We start from the raw sequence: 19,394 nt of genomic DNA on the forward strand, positions 1-19,394 counted from the left end.
CCATAAATCTTGTTTTAGAATATTCATGAATTAATAAAGTACATAAAATCCCTACAAAATACCCCATTTCGGGGATCTTAAAGTCAAATAAAACTTTCTGATCTGAACCTAGTTGGTTTCGTGCTAGGACAGCAAGGTTATGGGCCCCATTTGGCAAGTAGGGATGAAGTATCTTCCTCAAGAATACTTAAACAGGTAGGTATACGTGCTGGCACTATCCATCCAAGAAGAGAAATCCTCTTTGCGCTTGCGCCCGCTAAGGCCAGGACAGAGCACAAAACAGCATCCCTTGAGCTGGTGGGCATTAAGTGTCCCGCTCAAGGACATTTAAGCAGGGCGGCCACTTGTCACTTGAAACCTGGTCCTCCTTTTCTGAGCATGTGAAGGCAGTAGAGATTGGCAACTCTTACAGTACAATCTTTATTTATCTATAGTGTTTATTCATTTATTTCCCCTAATTACAAAAAGGTGGAGGTGAAAGGGACAGGTGCACTCCGGTGTTCTAAACACAACGGGAAGTTAGTTATTGTAGTTTGGCCCGTTGATTTGGCTTATCAACATGGTCAGAAGTCAGAACTGCAGTAGCTGTGATGCACAGCTCACGGAGGCAATTAAGGTACTTTAAAAACCCTTAGCTGCAATTTGTGTCAAAATGCACACTCCCTCTCATAACTCAGTCAAATCAGAACACACAGACATGATATACATATTGTTATATTCAATGTACACTTTCTGAGGATATCATTATCTCCCTCACAATAAATGTCCATAAATCTGTTCAGAAATCATAGAAAAAACTCCAGAACTTGCCTGAGAGTCATCACATTTTTGAGTTAGCTTCTGTATCAGAGTAATCCGGCAATAGTTGCCTGTACATCCATGGGTACATTGCAAACAGGAACTGCTAATAGCTAATTCGGCATACTTTTAGTGGTGCCACTTTGCCAAAATGTAAACAAATATCAGTTAAAAAAATAGGAATCCATGACAACATCATACATAAGCATTATACCCCCTCCACCTCAATACAGTTGAGGTGAATTGAATTTTGTTTAAATAAGCAAGCAATTGCCAAGCTTGAACCCTGGTCCTGCGTTATTTAGCAGGAAAGTCTTACTACCTTTAGTTATTCACAGTATTTAATCATGTATTTCCTTTTTGGGGACTTAAAGCTCCCTGTTTATTAACTACATCCAAATGGGCACTACAGGAAAGGTCATGTGGTCAAAGCGTATTCCTGCTGAGGCTTCGCCACTGCCTCAGTAACTTTACCAAACAGTAATTACTTTCACAGAACAGAGGGAGATACACTGTGGCTCCCAGAGCCTGAGGCTCTTTCCCAGAAGATGCTCTTCTCCACAGTAACTTTCTGTGCTCTGCTGGCTGCTCGCCTAATTGAAGGTCAGTTAGCTAGCTGGGTGCCAAAGCAACATAAACACATTAAAAGGGAATGCCACTCAATAGTGATGAGTTGGGAACATTTGGTACTGTGTCTGCTTGCCTGGAACACCATTATCACTCTTCAGGTAGGGCTCATGAACGATATTGAGTTCGTACTGGTTTGACTGCTCAGTGCCTTTCAGCTGCCAGAGCAGTTTAAAGTGGACACATGAGCCGTTTTGGCAGAGTAAAAAGGATTCATGCTTTGAGTTAAGGTTGTGTTTCGATACAGCTGTTCATCTAACTTGTGCACGTGTTATTTTTCCCCAGTGAGCATGACTTGGGTGAAGATGACATCTACGACTGTGTGCCATGTGAGGACGATGGGGATGACATCTATGAGGACATCATTAAGGTGGAAGTACGACAACCCATGGTGAGAACTTTGTGTCACAATCTCTGCCCTTTTATCATTAGGGATGTTTTTTTTTAAATCAATTATTGATGATGTAATTGTCTCAGGTGTTTGTCATGTTGTGAATCTGATGCCTGTTGAAGGTCTATGACTGAAGCATTTTCAGTAAACATAACACTTAATTTGATGTATTACATGTAAATCTAAAATATATTCTCTATTACCAGAAAGGATGCAATGATTATTAACGATTATTTCTGTGATGTGCACTGTCATTGTCTCTGGAGCCGTCGTATAGTATTTGCATGACGTCGTATCTCTAAACGCACTTAGAAGTCACTTACATAACTGGTGATAAATTTGACTGCTTTGCCTTTCCCATGCTGCAGATCAGATATATGCAGGTGAGTGTTGCTGTGCTTGTGACTCACCCCACCCTGTCAGCTAACTCCCCCCACCACTTAATTTAAAACAAACTTGTAGCATCCCAAGAGAATGACCTGCCAGTTAGATTACTGACCCGTACATAGGGGAAAAGGAGACCTCATCTGGTTCAAAGTCTGACTCAGGGCCCATTGGAGACACTTGTGACTTCAGCTCGGTGACTGCAGTGTTAGCTAACACCAGTGAGCACCGCCATCTGCCACATTGAACCTCAAAGTAATAAACATTATCCTGCTGGCTTTCTAGCTTCTGATTGGTTGACTACATGCTGGATTGAGGCCTAGACTTGGACTGCACCTACATCGTTAGCCCCCATTTTTGTATTATTAGCGCTGTGTTTCAAAAGCCATCTCTGTCCCAGATGGCTTAGTTAGTTAGAAAATCTGTATACAAATGAAACCTCTGTCTATGTGGGTTTTTTACCATGGTCATTTGAGTGAGTCACTCACAATATGCATTACAATATATTGTTCTTTCAAAGAAACACATATATACACATGTTCGTACATGGATACTTACTCAGACATCAGGTCTCATGAGAAACGCTCTATGTAGATAAGTTTGTATCTTTTCCCCATCCTCCACCGCCCCCTCACAACGTGCCTGTTTGCATGGCTATAACTTAAAGACCCTTGATTCATCTACATATATATACATATGGCCTGTTCAGCCAGCTAGCCCACACATACATTACATACAAAAGCTCACAAGCTCACACATCTTCCTTTCTCTCCAAAGTTGATGTCATCACCAGCTCCCTTTACAGCTGCAGTCAGTCAGTGTGTGTGTGAACATTTTTATCTGGCTCAATTTGATTTAGAAATCGGGCCTGCTTTAATTAAACACACTTGTGTTTGTAGAGCACAGTCCAACCTGAAGGACAGCGATGTTTGAACACAGACTTTACTTTTTAGATTTTTAGATGTATTTTTCCTTTTGTTCCAGCAGCTATTGGTTTCCATTAATTTTCAGACAGTATGAAAATCAATTAGTAAATCCAATCAATTGTATACACAGGACTCCCTGGAAAGAAGTATCGAAAATGAGTGGATTATCCTGGTGAAATAAATTAAAACAGACTCTTGAAACCTGCTTGAGTCGTGTAATCCATCACGGTCAACATCAAGTCTGCATTCATTTTGTCAATATTATATTATGGTTGCATGGTAATGCAGTTTAAGTGTAAATTGATTGGAAAAGTCTGCACTGCATTATCGCATACAGATAATGCAATTTGATGGATTACACAACTCAAGCAATTTTCAAGAGTGTGCTTATAGATTTCATAGTTTTTGGAAATGAATAGAAATCAACGGGCTCCTGGAATGGTAGAAAACATGTTAACATTTCTAAAACACAGCAGCATGGTTTACAGAATGCTTAGCTGTGAGAATTGACTGAAACATTAAAAAAAACGCTGGCATGGTCCTTTAAAATCCCAAACAGTGTTTGTATGTCACTAATTTAGATACTGAATGGGACACTGGCATTAGCTTGAACTCATGAAAAATCATCACTGAAAAACCAAGAAACATAATCCTTTTAGTCTTGCTAAAAAAAAGTAATTTCAAACTAAAAAATGTAGACCTGGACTATATTGTAATAAAAAAAATAGCCAATCAATAATCCAAAATCATATAGTCTAATTGTCCTGACTCATTATATTTCCTATTCTCACCATAGAAAATGGGTATGACAGAAGATGACAAGAGAAATTGCTGCTTAGTGGAGATCCAGGAGACGGAAGCAAAGTACTACAAGACTTTAGAGGACATTGAGAAGGTGAGTGTCACAATATGTGTGTCTGTGTGTGCTGCATGTGCATGTACGTGTGTTGATGTATGTGCATGGCACAAGGAATGTCGTGTTAGAGTTTCCTTTTGTCACTTCTTTGTTGGTGTCTCAGGCCTCTTGGCCGGGTCGCAGCATGGAAATGTCAGCTATTGGCAGATTCATCGGGGAGCACAAATGTCACAGGAGCAGATCGATGCAGTTATTATTGGCTCAGCCCCCACAGGAGACACTGATCCCTGGGGTTTTAAGTATAGACACACACATCACAGGCGCAAGGACATATACGTGAACACACACACAGTCAGCAAGTGTTCCGTTATGCATTACTTATTACACATTTCACATTTTCTAAAATTGTAATGAGATAAAGTTTACATAATTTTCTTAAAGTCATTAACATCCTTACCTCTCACTGGTATGTTGTTTGCCTGCCCAACACAGTCTCTTTTTTTCTTCCTGTGTTGCTGCTGCATAACAGTAGTTAGTGATCACAGTAGCCGTGTTACACTGGACACCACTACTCTCAACACTGCTGCCGACAAACTCAAGGTGCACCTATGTAAAACAGCGAATTCTGTCTGCTTAAAGAATCACAAACTCACACACACACACACACAGCAGCTCTCTCAGTGTGATAATAAACCATTGTTCAATGCTGCTAACACATCAGTTTCCGCGTTGACAGATTTCATTCGCGATTTGATGGCGAGCCACAAATCACCCGCTCCGCTAATTTCATTAAACTAAATGTGCGTCCTGTGTTTCCCGCGTCAGACCAACACGAGACTAAATGAGAATAAATAACCTTCTTATGATCAGAGGACGCATTAAGCTTAATTGAGTTGGGGTTAATAAAGCCCGCCATCTCTTCGTTGCTTCTTAGTTGATCTATTTGTTATTATTATGATGATGGAATGTGACAACCGTAAAACACTGTTAGAGAAACAGGTTTTTCTTCTGTAAGCACAAGTGCAGCACAGAGAACAGCTGTATAGTGTGTATTTATGGCAGATACAATGTTAATAACTGCACACACCCTGTGAACAACAATATGGTGGCTCCATCTTTAAAAGTGTAGCCTGGTATTGATTTTCTTTGTTGCTGCAGTTAACTTTCTGTTGTGCTGCCCTTTAAATAAATTCTTACAGATCTGCTAAAAGCTTGGCCAGAGCTTTATTTCATTTTATCAATACATTTTTTACATGAAAAACTGACAACTCTGAGTTAGAGTATTTGTTTTTTAAGACTTATGTTATATTTACTCTTGAAAAACAAAGTTTTCACTGACTTGTGTCTTGTTTCTCTTTAGAATTACATGATCCCATTGAAGCAAGTCTTGAGTCCACAGGACATGGAGGCTATCTTTGTCAATCTTGAGGTGAGTAATCGCTCAAGCAAAGAAATTGATGTCTACACAGCACGTCTGGATGTGACGCACACCAAGTCAATAATTCAATATGTGTATGGATGGCTGAATGAATGACTGGATGTGATGTATATATGTATATTAGCAGTATGCAAAATTCACGGCACGATATGCTCTGAGATTTTGTGTGACGTGGTTCAGAGTTTTCATCACAGTGGGGGGAAAACAAAAGATTCCATTTCTTTTCATTCTTTTTGAAAAAAATCTTGCTGTACAACTTGGTCAATGAATCATTTACAAGAAAAGAAAAAGCAACATTTCAGTATCGCGCCAAACTAAACTGTGAACACCTAAAGGAACATTATAGCAAGGGCTCTGAGCGTAAGCTTGAATCCCGTGTTGAGTCCTGTGTTCTCAATAGATGAACCTCAACTCAAACTGTTTTTTGCTCACTCCAGTAGTCGACACATTTTGGGATGTCGTTGTTAATGAATTAGCACGTTTGATATAGTCCTGGTGTTGTCGGAGATATTACTGTCCAGTGTTTCTATAATTTAACCACAACACTCACAAATAAAAGATGTAAATGATATCGGATGTGGGCTCAGGGACAGTCTGTGTCAAACTTGCTCAGATTTGTTCCAGAGCATCACACAAGCAGAGCCACACCGCCAAACTAAAATGCATATTGCTGCAATAAATGGTTAAAACCTTGTTGTGAATGTCCTGACAGAAATGTATTTGTGAGCCGTTTTTAAAGATGAACGCCCTCAGTAGGAACCAATGGGTGTAGTCATAATCATTTGAATCATAGGGCATACCAATCAAATATATAAGGAATGTCCTGTACTGAACGTTTCGGGATGAATACATGTACCATTGCACACCTGATGTACTGTAAATCCTAGGAAATAACCATCCCAGTATGTACAGATCTATGTGCGTAACTCTGTATAAAGGAAGGAATGTGCATTAAAATGGATAGATTCTAATGTTGTGATGTTCACTCAGGATGTAATCAAAGTCCACTTTGCCCTCCTGCGAGCCATCGACCTGAACATGGTCAGTGGAGGAAGTGGGCTGGGGAAGATCTTCCTTGACTTCAAGGAAAGGTTAGTAACCTGAAATTTTTATATGTGTTGTTGGTCTATGCACATGCCAATGTTGATCTTTTTGGGTTATGTTATGTACACAGTGTGTTAAAATCCACTTGTAGTTGAGAGGAAGCTGCATTTTTTTCCCTGCCCTTTCAAATTCAGGAGGCTGCATCCACAGATCAGGTGGGTGATTGCTGGGCTTAGTGTTCAAAGGATAAGTCAATTAAAACAAAACATGTTAGATGAAAAAGCTGAGAAAGCATGTAACCAATTGATCCCCATTCAACCAAAACCATCAGAGTAAATCCACTCAAGACTGCATTGGCTTGTCACATTTATATTCCTTCACACTTTTGTCTCTTCTTACACTACCACATCATTTTCTTTCTTATATATTATATTCTTTGCATGTGTAGTTCATCGTCTCTTCTAAAACGCACACTTCTTTCTCATCCAGTAAATTTTGTCTGTAATATTAATTCTAAGTTTTATTTTCTTGAAATACGTGAACACATATCCAAGTGTAGTAAGAATAGTTTACCCTGTTTCTGCAAATGAACTTTGTATCTCAAGTATTTGCTAAAATCAGGTTTCTTTTTTTTTTTTTTTTCAATTCTAGTGCAGCCACCTGCCTTATCTGTAAACAACTTTAGCACAGACAGATTGTTTCACTTGTTTTAAATATTTTAGGACTCTTTTATAGACAGAAATGACTTCATAAGATGGAGATTTCTGTTGTGTGGGGAGTATAAAACGCAGTGAACTGGGAAAGCTGAGGTTTATTGGCGATCAGGGTTTTCTCTCAGATGGATCTCCATCTTGCCCAGCTGCTGAGCAACGTGTGGATAATTTGCATCCCTGAGGGGGAGCAGTGACTTGCCTCCCTGCTGTGCCGAGTGTGGCTGCTTCATAGGTAATGGTAATGATGCTGATGATAGGTTCTGGCCCTGGTCATGATTCCATACAGAGCCATGGATGTGCCACTCTCCTCGAATGATACAGCCATTACTGCAAGAGTTAGTCACACGCTTTTCTGAGTGTGTGTGTGTGTGTGTGTGTATGTGTGTGTGTGTGTGTGTGTGTGTGTGTGTGTGTATACCTGTTCTTGCATACATAAGTATGTATTATGTGCCTCTGCACCGTGATCCTCCTCCTCATCCTTCCAACCTGAAACAGGCAGTCACAGTATTTCTTTGGACGAAGTCAGTTTGCATAGGTAATAATAATATTGTACCGTGATAATAATAATAGGCTCATCGCAGGCCTCTTCCTTTAAGCCTAGAGGGCCATGTAACACAAAGTTGGTGTGACACTAGAGACTCTATTCCTATTAATAGACAGAGGCAGGCACATACTCACTCTATCTCACACACATGCACACACTCCTACTGTATCTCCTTCCTCATCGGACTCTCTGCTCTGAGCGAGCAGTGGTTGGAAATCTTCCTTTGCACGCAAATACGGTCCAGCAAGCCCAAGGTCCCTGTAAAGGACTGGGAATTTGTCACATGAAAGGATGCACATGGAGAGACGGAAACGGGGGGAAATACAGGGAGAGGGTTAGGCATCATCATACACATTGTTGATTGAGTAGATTCAACCATTTTTTTCCGGATGATTGTGATTTTAGCTGTGTTTTTTAGGTGTACAAAAAGGATGGTAAAACTGGCTTAGAGTAACTGCCTTGTTGAGGTTAAAATCACTATAAATAATAAAATGGTTTTTTTGGGGGGGTAGTTTCTTTGTTTTTGTTTTTGGTCTTGGTTTTTCAATGTGGGCGTCATACTGTCTCATGTACTGCATGATTTGATTTTGTTGGATTATTTTTTGGGATGAAATGTTAACAGAAAATCTATTAGATAATATATTACTTGCAAAGTAATTGTACCATAACTACACTTTTATGGCCAAAAGTACATGGACCCATCACCTCTGCATTGATTGATTTAAAAAAAAGAAAGAAAAGAAAAAAGGTATCAAGTCATATCAATCATAAAGTGACACATTGCTTAAAAACAGCCCATAATTGCATGATAGTCCACAGCTGTGTTTGAGGTGTGTCCATGATTACATACAGCAGCTTATTCATTCAAGATTCCCTCAACCATCAAAACATACGAGATCTATAATCCTTTTGTTATTACTAAAAAGGAAAACATTATTAAAACATTGGGTAAATCGATTCCCTGCACCACGAAAGAGACAAATCGTGAGTGTGCGTGTTGCCTTCTACTCAAAAGTACGTGGACACCTGAACCCTACACCCATATGTGATTGTTGAACATGTCATTCGAAAACCATTGACATTCATCTTCTCTCTTCTGGGAAGACTTTCCATAAGACTGCAGGGATTTGCACCCAGCCACAAGAGCATTCATAAGGCAATAATGTCTGGGCCGCAGTCTGCATTGGAATTCATCCCAAAGGTGTTGGATGGGGTTGGGGTCAGGGCTCTGTGCAGGCCAGTCAAGTCCTTCCACACCCGGGAAACTGGGAAAACCATTTCTTTACAGACTTGGTTTTGTGCTGAGACATTGTCTTGTTGAAACAAAACTGTTGGCACAAAGGTGGAAGCAGCAAATATCTAACATTTACCTTCTATTCATAAACAAATTTGCTGATGACTTTCATTCATTCCGTTCATTGTTAATTTTTACCTTTAGCGACATTCTCCAAAATGCAACGGCGGGTTATTTTAAGAAAACGGTTCATTAGATTTGCAGATTCTGTGCGTCACAGGCTTTGACTCTCTGCATGTGATTGATGTGTATACCTGCCTCATTATGAGCCACTGAGGTCTTTTGTCTCTCTGTGGCGATAAGCAACAGTGACCAGGGGATTTGGACTCACACAGCACCGCTCTCATCAGGCATCTTGGCCGGTTTTCTTGAGTACCTGGCTTGGCATAATTAATTTGGTTATCTATGCTTGTAAGTCCCTGTGACCTTTACAACAATGTGCTTGTATGTTTTTTTCTCACGTTGGTGCAAAAGATGAAAAGCTTTTTTTTTTTTTCTTTGTTTGTCATTGAACTAAATGCCATGCTGAAAATGTCAGTGGTTTATTTCGCCTACTTCTCAATTCTTAAACAGCCAGAACCGGGCTGAATGGAAAAGTGCGCTCAGAGGAAGCTCTATAAACTAAATGGGCACCTAAGTACCCTCTTGTTGATATCCTCATTTACAACATTCCCCAACTCATTTCCGGAGTAATCTGGCTCCCTGATATCCTCGCAGTGCCTAATCATGGCCGCACTATGAGCCTCTTTATTGGAGGTCTTTGCTCTATGTTCTCCTCCATTTGCTGTGTGCTGGATATGTTGAGTGGAGGTGAGGGGGTCCCAATGCCATGTGTCAGAGAATATTAGTTGGCTCCACAGCCTGTCACTTCTGGTTTGCTTGGAGATTTCTTCAGTCGCCTGGCTCGGCTTGCAGGGCTCCACGAGGGTGGGGGTGAAGGCCCAGGGCGCAGTTACTCAAAATTGCATTTTCTGTGAAATAACATGCACGACAGCATCCTCATTATGAAAGAGGCCAGCACAGCAGGGCGATATCATGGCAGTGAAAAAGAATACAAACAGCAAGTTTTTACTGCACCAGCAAACTCTCCAACCCAAAGGAAAACTGTCTCAAACAACTCTGTTTAGAGATTTCTGTACTGCTTCTCCCTTTCCTTATACTAGTGCCTGTTTGCAAACTTCTTTTTCAAATATGGACTGCTGTAGGTTTTATAAAAAAACAAAGAAAACTTGCCAATTGGCTTCATTAGGAGAAGAAAATGACCAGCAAAGGCAGAGAAGAAACTAGTAAACATGGAACTAAACAATGCATTTTGGTGAGTAACACTCAATGTAAACATACATTTTGTTTGTTTACAAGAAAACTTCACAGGGCCCCTTTAATTATTCTAAGGTAATGAAAACACAACGATTCTTACTTTCAGGTGATTATACACTAGTTAAAACATACTTATAAATATTATATTCCATTTCTGCCAATAGCTCCTCCTAAATGTTACACACTGGACCTTTAAGATGTTCAAGGTTACTTAAGTTGTTTTGGCTGATGTGGAACACCATTAGCTTGGACTCTCCAAATTAATATTTTCTATTTAATTAAGATACTGAATTCAGAGTTCTGATTTTTTTTCTTCTTGTATATACAATGCAGTATTTTAGATTGCAAATGTTCAAGCAGAGATACAAGGAGAAAACAGGAAATGATGTGTCCAGACATGATGAGTAAGTAAGTAAGGATTGGGCTTATTACCATGTCACAGACTAAGTATGGATGACTGGGCCAAGGGTGGATGCATACTGCAGTGTGCTTGTGTGTCATTAGACCTTTTATTCCACTGCCTGTCTCAGTGAAGAGGACAAAGCCTCTGACTATCCTCTCAAGTCACTCATGAGAAATGTAGAAATACATAACTTGTTTCACACAACATGACATCTGAAGATGCAGTTATTGTTTGACTAGTTGTGTGTGATTTAGTGAACTTGGGTGTGACATTTTGGTGCCAGAAATGGATGCCTTCCTTGTTTTTTTTTATGCCCTGAAGACCTACAAGATGATTTTTTTTTTCAATCAGTGTCATTCATCTTCTCTGTAAAGTACAAAATACGGTATCATTTTCCATACATGCAGTGTTTTACTCCTCGCCTTTTCAAGATACTGAACACACAACTAGAAAATAGCAGGGATACAGTTGTACTACACTGACCCTGTTACACATGTCAACATCCATAGAATTCCTTAAAAACATAAGAGCTCTTATGATATTATATCTTTTAGAGTACACTGAATGTAAATTAGTGGTCTAGCTATCATTATTTTGAGTAATACCTTACATCTGCATAATTCAGGGTTTATTTTGTGATAATTTTTGGATAGAAGAACACCACCCTATGCTGAAGAACACATCCCTTTGACATATACCCGCCATATAAAGCTGCTGTGGCAAACATTTTATGAAACAGCTGCCTATTTACACGTCTGGCTGACACGTAGCAACATTAGCATTCATTTAGAGTTGTGTTTGCACCTGATGAATGGAAGTCCAATATACACTCTCCTTTCTGCTCTGGTTTGGTTTCCACTATATCCTGACAACAACATCTGGTCCTTTTGCTGCTAGATGTTCCACTTTCTTCACCAGCTAATTGCTAAATGTGTGTGTTTGGTGCAGAACAGGCAGTGTACAGCAGGTTTATCAGGGCTTGTTTGTTGCTGCTGCTGGAAATGAGGATAATGGGAGCGCTGAGACTAAACCATACAATATGCCGTTAAAACCAAAACTGTAACCTTTAAGAGGGGAATGAAGCCTCAGCATCATGGCGCTGGCTGTCTGGTTGGCCATGGGTTTGTTTTCTGCAAGTAGAAACTATAGAAAGTGAGCCCTGAGGCACTGGAGATAAAGCTGCTTGCTCCAGGCACACAGTGCTACACATGAAACACACATTAACAAGCACACACACACACAATAAAGGATGGCCTTCTTTTAAACTCTGCCAGATAAGAATACAAATCACTCTTTTAATCATTTTTTCATTCACTTAGCTCTTGCCATTGCTGTGAGAGAAATATAATTTTAGTCCCTTTAAGTACATTTTCCTTATTAAGGCCACACACTGATGAATATAAATGAGCATGTAAACAAACTCCATAAGATCTTGCCTTCACACAAGAGAGACCAATTCTAACCTCAGAATTAGCTGCTTCACCTTCATTTTGTTCATCTTTACGTTTACTTTTAAAATATTTAATATCTTCTACTCATGACTGCTAGTAATATCTCACATCACTTAAACTCTTAAACTGCTATAATGATTCCCACATTCACACCAGACGCTTGAGCCCTTTGCATTCCTGTCATAGGGCAGCTTCTTAAAAGAAGATCTTCATGTCACATCGGGTCCTCATAACTTACTTTGATGGGTGTCTCTGGCACGTGCCCCTGAATCCTCGCTACGCTGCACAGTCCGCCTGCTGTCTTATAATTGATCATGGACCCATTAATCTCAATCACTTTGTCATCCTGGTGGGGCAGGAGCTGAGGGGAGCTGTCTCCCTGAGTGTGGATCAAGTCTTAATCAGGGGCTTGTTAGCCCAGGGCCACTTTAACCAGGGTAGGAGCCTCACTGCAGGGGGGCTGTAGTCAAAACTCCGCCTGGGATCCAGTGAAGCTCCAGTGATCATCACTGGTGGATCTCTGTGGAGCAGAGGATGATGGTTCAGTTTTCCACCTCCGCTAGAGCAGAATTATTCATATTAATAATGAAGGATTCAGTTTGTACTAATGTGTTTTGGGAGCAGTGGAGTCAAGCTGCAATCATTTTAAAATCTATTTACAGTAATAAGTCTTATTACTCATGGCATTTCGTAATTTGTAAAATGGTGTCAGTATTTGTTTTAACCATACTTAACAACATAACGCAACATAACGTTTACAGTGGCAACTGTGTCAATTACAGGATAATGGTAAATGCTAAAACGTTGTGTAAAAGTAACACAAGTAGACTGATTTCGTAATGTCAGTTAGACAGCAATATCCCACTTAAGTTTGCTAACATCAGCCACAATAAGCTACTGCTCATACCAGAGCAAGTAAAGCTGTAACAGCAAAACCCCTAAGTGTACTGAATTGAGCAAGGGTGTGTTTAATTTCTTATGAATTTAGCTTTTTGTTTGTGAGAGGGAGATTGTTGTGTTACTTCTTTCAAAATGACTAATCGTTGCAGCCCTAATTCTGTGCATAAGTAGCACCTTGTTTGTATTCTGTTATCTTCACTTTCTTTTAGTGGAAGATTTTCACAGCTGGGCTTGTCACAGGAGGACCTTGTTTACTGTAAACTACAGTGACTAAACTTAAAATTAAGCACATAGCATATACAGTAGGTGCCTCTGTGTGTAGTGGAAAGAGCAGGAAGCCATGTGATGTTTTCCCTGTAGTTGCACCACTGCTCCGTCATACAAACTTCCCCTGGTCGGTCTGTTTGCAGTGCTGCTCTTCTCTGTGTAGCAGATCTATCAGAGGCTTGATTAGACTTCAGGGTGCCAGCGCTCTGCACCGCCTCACCCCACTCAAGATTCAGATTAAGAGACCAGAGTGCCAACTCTACCGGGGGTTGGTTTAGCACTATACCAGCCGTGCCAATGCCCTACTTTGACTCAGTGAGTCAGAATGTGGGAACAGGAATGTGTGCCACATGCAGTGGCATCCTCCAGGCAAGATGACTTTGAACTTCCTCCCAGCTGAACCCACAGATCTGTGTCAGGGTCCCATTGTAATATCTAAAGAACACAGCTCTCATATCCTCACTGCTCAAAATTAAGAGATTTTTTTACTCACGCTGATAAGAGGAACTCTGCAAAGCAGCTGATATAAAGCAGCGTCTTTCATTAGTGCTCTGTGATTAGTGCTTATTGGCAGGAGAAAGGCGCCCCTCCAAATATTACCCTGGGATCAGAATTCAGTCATTACTTATTCATGGTATTCACATATATTCATAATCATAATATATGTATTCACATATTCATTTATCTGCCCCCTATCATGCCAAATGACTCTCAGGCTGACCTCTCAAATTGTGTGATTAATCTTAAAATTAATGTGCGGTGTATTGCCTAAAGGTTTCAAGACACTAACCAGTTCACAGCTAATTGTGGACTCAAACATCTTGTTTATCTCTTTGTTTTTACAAAGCTATGATGTATTTCCAACATTTTGAAAATTAAGACCTTATTAAGCCTCATCTTTAGATTTTTACCCATTCCCTAGGCTTTGAACAGGTTTGAACAGCCCACATGGCTTCAAATGTTCCCATACTCGCAGAAAAAATAAAAATCAGAATCAAAATCAGACATTAATGTTTCATCGTTTGGAACATTTGTAAGATGTGTTCAGCTGCAGAGGACCTTGTGGGAGTGAATGTAGTTAACAGTTTAAAAATGAAATGTAATCAGCAAGCCAGAGACTGTGGTTATACTTTTCTTTTCAATACTTTGGATTGATAGACCAAATTGGGTCTTTACTCAGACGGCTTTTACAGCTTTCTTTACTTTTAGGAAACACTGAGTTTGGTGTCATAGAGAGCCTTGAGAGGATGATTGAAGGTGTGTTTTTAATGATACACAGTGGGGTGTGTGGATTGTGCCCTCATTACTGTCCAGTCTTCTTTAAGGTACAAAGACAAGTGTGACCAAATTGGGATGTAGTTTGTCTTCTTGGGGCACAATGTGAACGGACCTGGCAGAAGAAGCCATGGTCGAAAATGTATCTACAATTATTTGTAGTGTTTACTTTGTCGAAATGTTTTCCTTTCCTCTCTATATCCCACGAAGGACGACGAGCTGTGACAGTGTATTTAGATTAACAGAACAGTTGTTGTTGAATTGTGTCCTTCACCAGGTTGTTGATATATGGTCAGTACTGCAGTCACATGGAGAACGCCCAGAAGACACTGGATGAGCTAATAGCAACACGAGAGGACGTCAAGATTAAAGTCGAGGTAATGTACTTCACCACTCACCCCAAACAATTAGCAACCCACTGATTTAGTGCATTATCGTGAAAATAATACATTACTGTGTAGGCAGTGGACATAAGCTTCTTTTTCAGACTAAATAAAAATAAGTAAGCAGGTAGGGTTCAGCACATCTGGCTGTTTATGGGCCTATTTGAGTAAAAACAATGTTTGTGAATGTTTGCGGTGGTATGAGCCAGGGGCACCATTACTTGATCAACAGAAAATTTATCAGCAACTATTTTGATAGTGGATTAATCCTTTCACTCAGTTTACCAAATAACAAACATTTGCTGGTTCAAGCTTCTCAGATGTGATGATTTGATGTTTCTCTTTGTTGTGTATGATAGTAAACTAAATATTTTTAGTTCATTTTAATATTTTATATGGATAAACGGAGCAATTTGAAGATCTAATTTAATTGATTAATCAAGAAAATAAACAACAGATCAATCGATAGTGAAAATAGTCATTACTTGCAACCATAATAGTCATTATGTATATTTATATGCGTATGTTGCTTCTATATTGCATCAGTACCTCATTCAATATTAGATGGATGAGGGTTTGAAATGGGTTTTAAAAGCAACAAGAAAAACAAAATAATGCAACCATGTTCCATAAGCAGTTAGGCAAATTTACCAGTGAAATACTACAGAATCTGACATCTCTTACAAAATCATTACCCAAGTATGAAAGTAAAATTTACTGTTGAATAAATAATGACTTCAGGACAAGGACAAAATGAGATGAAACCAGAAAGGCAAATAATGTAATTTGCAAATATGCCCTCAGAGCTGTTTTATTCCTAATATTCTGTTAATGAACATTCAACATTACCCCATGTATATAGGCGACTAGTGTTAAGAGTAGAGTGGGTTTGTAGGGACTGCCTTTAGTTCGGTAGCTCCCTGTTTATCTCATAGTTGTCTTGTTAAAGCTACTCGAGTTTTTAAAGAGAAAAAGTTGTATTGCATTGATGATTTCAATCTGGGTGAGATTCAGAGTCCATCTCTGCTGCAAGACCTCCCTCCCCTGTGCGCTACTATTATTCTCTGATCCTCTGTACTTCTTCAGAAGATTCTGAACTGATGAAGGCTAACACACCCCTGTAATAGTGGGATTAATGGCCAGAATATTGGCTCTTCTAGCTGTTGACAAAAAAATTTGGTGATTACAGCCCGGGTAGTTGACACTGAGAGACTCTCTCTCAAAATAGAAGAGCTTTGTAACAGCTTCTTACTGTATTTTTACTCAAAAAACATTGTTTTGAAAGAGGGATAAGCTGTCCCTGTTTACTGCACAGTTATAGAAACTGAATAAAGAAACACCTACACAAACCGCTGTGAGGGAACCTTATACAGTAGGACGACAACAAAAGACAGTTTAGTATGGAGCCAGTGCAGAGTTTACAGAAATATATTCATTAGTCAGAGGAATTTTCCAGCCAGCATGCAGCATAATTGCATCACAAATGGCTGGCACGACCAGCGCTTTTGTGCCCTAAAAGAATAAACAGGCCTTGTTGCTAATGGAATGCCCCGTGAATGTGTAGAAGCAATTGCAGCAATGCACAATGAATTATTGAACAATGAATGAATGCTTGTTAGTAGGAAATGTGCAACGCTGCTTTATGCAATGTGTAATAACTGCCCTGCTGCTTGTGTCGTTGTCCCACAGGAATGCACTATGAAAGTGCAGGAAGGAAAGTTCAAGCTGCAGGATCTTCTGGTGGTTCCCATGCAGAGGGTGCTGAAGTATCACCTACTACTGAAGGTATCTCATGTTCATGCACTATTACTTTATACCGTATTATTATCATCAACCGGTAAACCTACTTTGTACTTCAAACTTATTTTAATTTTATACTTATACCCACTTGGTACTTAATTTATTTTCTGACCTGTATTATAGTGTATTATATTTTTTGCTTAGTACTCCTGTGCGCACTGACGTGATAGTGAGCTGCTGTAACAAAAGAGTTTTGCCTCTGGGATCAATAAAGTATTTCTGATTCTGATCTCACAACTGCAAAACCTACAGTACAGTGGTTTTTCAGTACAGTCATTTTTACACAGTTCAGTCCTACAGAGGGAAGATGAAGTAAAGGAAACAACCAATATATCAAAGTAGAGCACCTAATTTGGAGCAGGAACCATCTTTTGCATTTACAGATTCAGTCCATCTTTGAACACTCTACAGCTCTTTGAATGTCTGTAGTCGGATGTTAGCAGGTCTTAAAGAAAGGAAGTCTTCATCACTTTGATGATTGAAGAAGATGGAATGGAAATTTCCATTTCACACTTTACTTTCCATCTTTTAAATACCAAACACTCACCCCCTGTAGGGTAAGGTGGCTCTGAAAAATTTGTGGCTTGCTTCTTTGTGGAGGAAGCTGTAGTTGGCTTGGATTCACAAAAGTTACAATGTATCTGAACAGTGGCCCAGTTTCACTGCCACAAAAGAAGTTTCTATGATACTTACATAGAAACTTCACAGCCTCCTCGTAGCTCCAGAACTCCACCAGAAGTAGTGTATTTAGCAATTTATTGGTAAAGTAATGGTTGTCAATTTCCATCCAGGTTTTTATAGACTCCTGCACTTCTGGAGTAACATTTTGGGGAATATATAGAGACTCTTCAGAGCATAATGTCCAAAGATAAGACAGGCACCTCCTCTTTTGTCTATAAAACAGATGAGTATACAAGCTATGATTTTCTGCCTGACACAGCGTCAGGAACATGTTTGACCGCAGTAGAAGATCCTTAAATGATCATGCAAAGCAATCGCCTGACCTTGTGATTTCCATAATATGGCTACACATGTTATACAGTCGATCCTTCCCTATATTTAACAGTTGGCGACAAGCATTGTGGTTTAACGGCATTGGTCGGCTTTCCTAAAATGTATGAGAGAAGAAGACAATTATTACCTTTTTAACACTCAAAAGTCGAGGTTTTCTTCTCTGCACACCAGGTTTTTTATTTTCCTTTGTTAGATCAAGACACAAACAGTCTTTGAATAGCAGGCCTGCTGTAAATACCAGCATTGTGAAACTCCTATTTTGTTGAGATTTTGTCACAGAGATGATAATTAATTTCCACTGTAATTTCTGCTGATGCTTAGCAACTATCCTGCATCGAGCCTGTCTATTCCTGTCGGTGAGCTTTGACTGCTGACAGTTGTTTCTCTGGATTGTAATTTTCCAGACGTTTAGCCTCACCACATGAAATTGTGTTTGTTGTTTTTGTGACCAGTCCACCGACAATTTGGGCACAATGCCCTTTTGCCCTTTTTAAAACTGTTACTTGCGCTTTGTAACTTCAAAAAGTCACTGTGGTCACATATACTGCTACTTGGCATTTAACCTAGTGCAACTTGACTGTGTGTCTGCCTTTGTACTTGTCGTTTATTGTTTCCATTATTGTTGCTCTGCCCTCTGGTTCAAATATGCTCATATTTTTAATTTATTATATATTTATAATAAGCTACTGGTAGCTAGAATCATTAATTGCAGCACTGCACTGATGTCCCTTGTACTAAAATGCAAATATATTTAAGCACAATCTGACCACTCACAGCCCAGCCAGCATTACTGCCTGGACCTCTCCTCCCGGTGTTCGTGTATAAATCAAGCAATATTCCCCATGATTAATTGACTTTGCATCTCAATTATGGATGAGCATATGAGTTTATGACGTGGTGCATAACGACCTGGGGCGGGGGCGAGTGTTTGTGGCAGGTGATCGCAGGACTACATAGAAAGTGCTGCGACTTTTCTATTAGATTGAATCGAACCCCTGCAGGAGTCTCAGCGAGGCTCTGAGGTCAAATCAACCGTGCACTAATCATATTAAACGCACCCCATTTCACTGCTTCCCACAGCTTTGCAGTAAAACACTGCTGTATGCTGTGGCCTAGGGGCATGTGAGACTGACAAGTCCTGTTTTTGTGTGTGTGTGTATGTATGTGTCCAGTCATGCCTAAGGGCACATTTTCAGTTGATTTGTATAGATATCATCAGAGTAGTGTTTCCTATTTGGTCATGGTGTGAATGCTGGGCTCTCTTCATCTTTTATGTACTATAGCTGCACTGTAAATAAAGTGCATTCAGCACAGTCATCTCAGAAATAATTCTCCTTAAGCAGGGTTTGAATATTTGATGAATTTGCAGTGGTTTTTATGAACCCATGTGATCATATCTTTCATCTTAAGTTGAGTGTATGAGCTGTACAGCAGCATGTTGTTGCTGGCCGGTCTCGCTTGTGCAAAAGCAACCATGGTATTGAAAAGACCTGCTGAGTCAGCAGGTCACTGAGAATAAATTTAATTAAAGTAATAACACTGAGGACCGATAGCAGCACTATCCTATTG

The 19,394-nt window shown here is 39.7% G+C and overlaps 1 protein-coding gene across 12 annotated transcripts in view; it reads left to right on the top strand.

Moving 5' to 3' along the window:
* Nucleotides 1-19,394, top strand: part of vav2 (vav 2 guanine nucleotide exchange factor) — a 196,130-nt gene that overhangs the window by 154,641 nt on the left and 22,095 nt on the right. For 8 of the 12 annotated variants that reach the window (XM_044174769.1, XM_044174771.1, XM_044174778.1 and 5 more), the window contains exons 5-11: nt 1,711-1,816; nt 2,185-2,199; nt 3,923-4,021; nt 5,343-5,411; nt 6,411-6,511; nt 14,906-15,005; nt 16,701-16,796. In XM_044174769.1, coding sequence (XP_044030704.1) covers nt 1,711-1,816; nt 2,185-2,199; nt 3,923-4,021; nt 5,343-5,411; nt 6,411-6,511; nt 14,906-15,005; nt 16,701-16,796 — 586 coding nt within the window. The remainder of the gene's footprint in view (nt 1-1,710; nt 1,817-2,184; nt 2,200-3,922; nt 4,022-5,342; nt 5,412-6,410; nt 6,512-14,905; nt 15,006-16,700; nt 16,797-19,394) is intronic. The other 4 variants (XM_044174776.1, XM_044174780.1, XM_044174773.1 and 1 more) reach the window with 1 other exon arrangement.

This window comes from Siniperca chuatsi, linkage group LG18, assembly GCF_020085105.1.
Source record: "Siniperca chuatsi isolate FFG_IHB_CAS linkage group LG18, ASM2008510v1, whole genome shotgun sequence".
In the NCBI taxonomy this organism is placed as follows: domain Eukaryota; kingdom Metazoa; phylum Chordata; class Actinopteri; order Centrarchiformes; family Sinipercidae; genus Siniperca; species Siniperca chuatsi.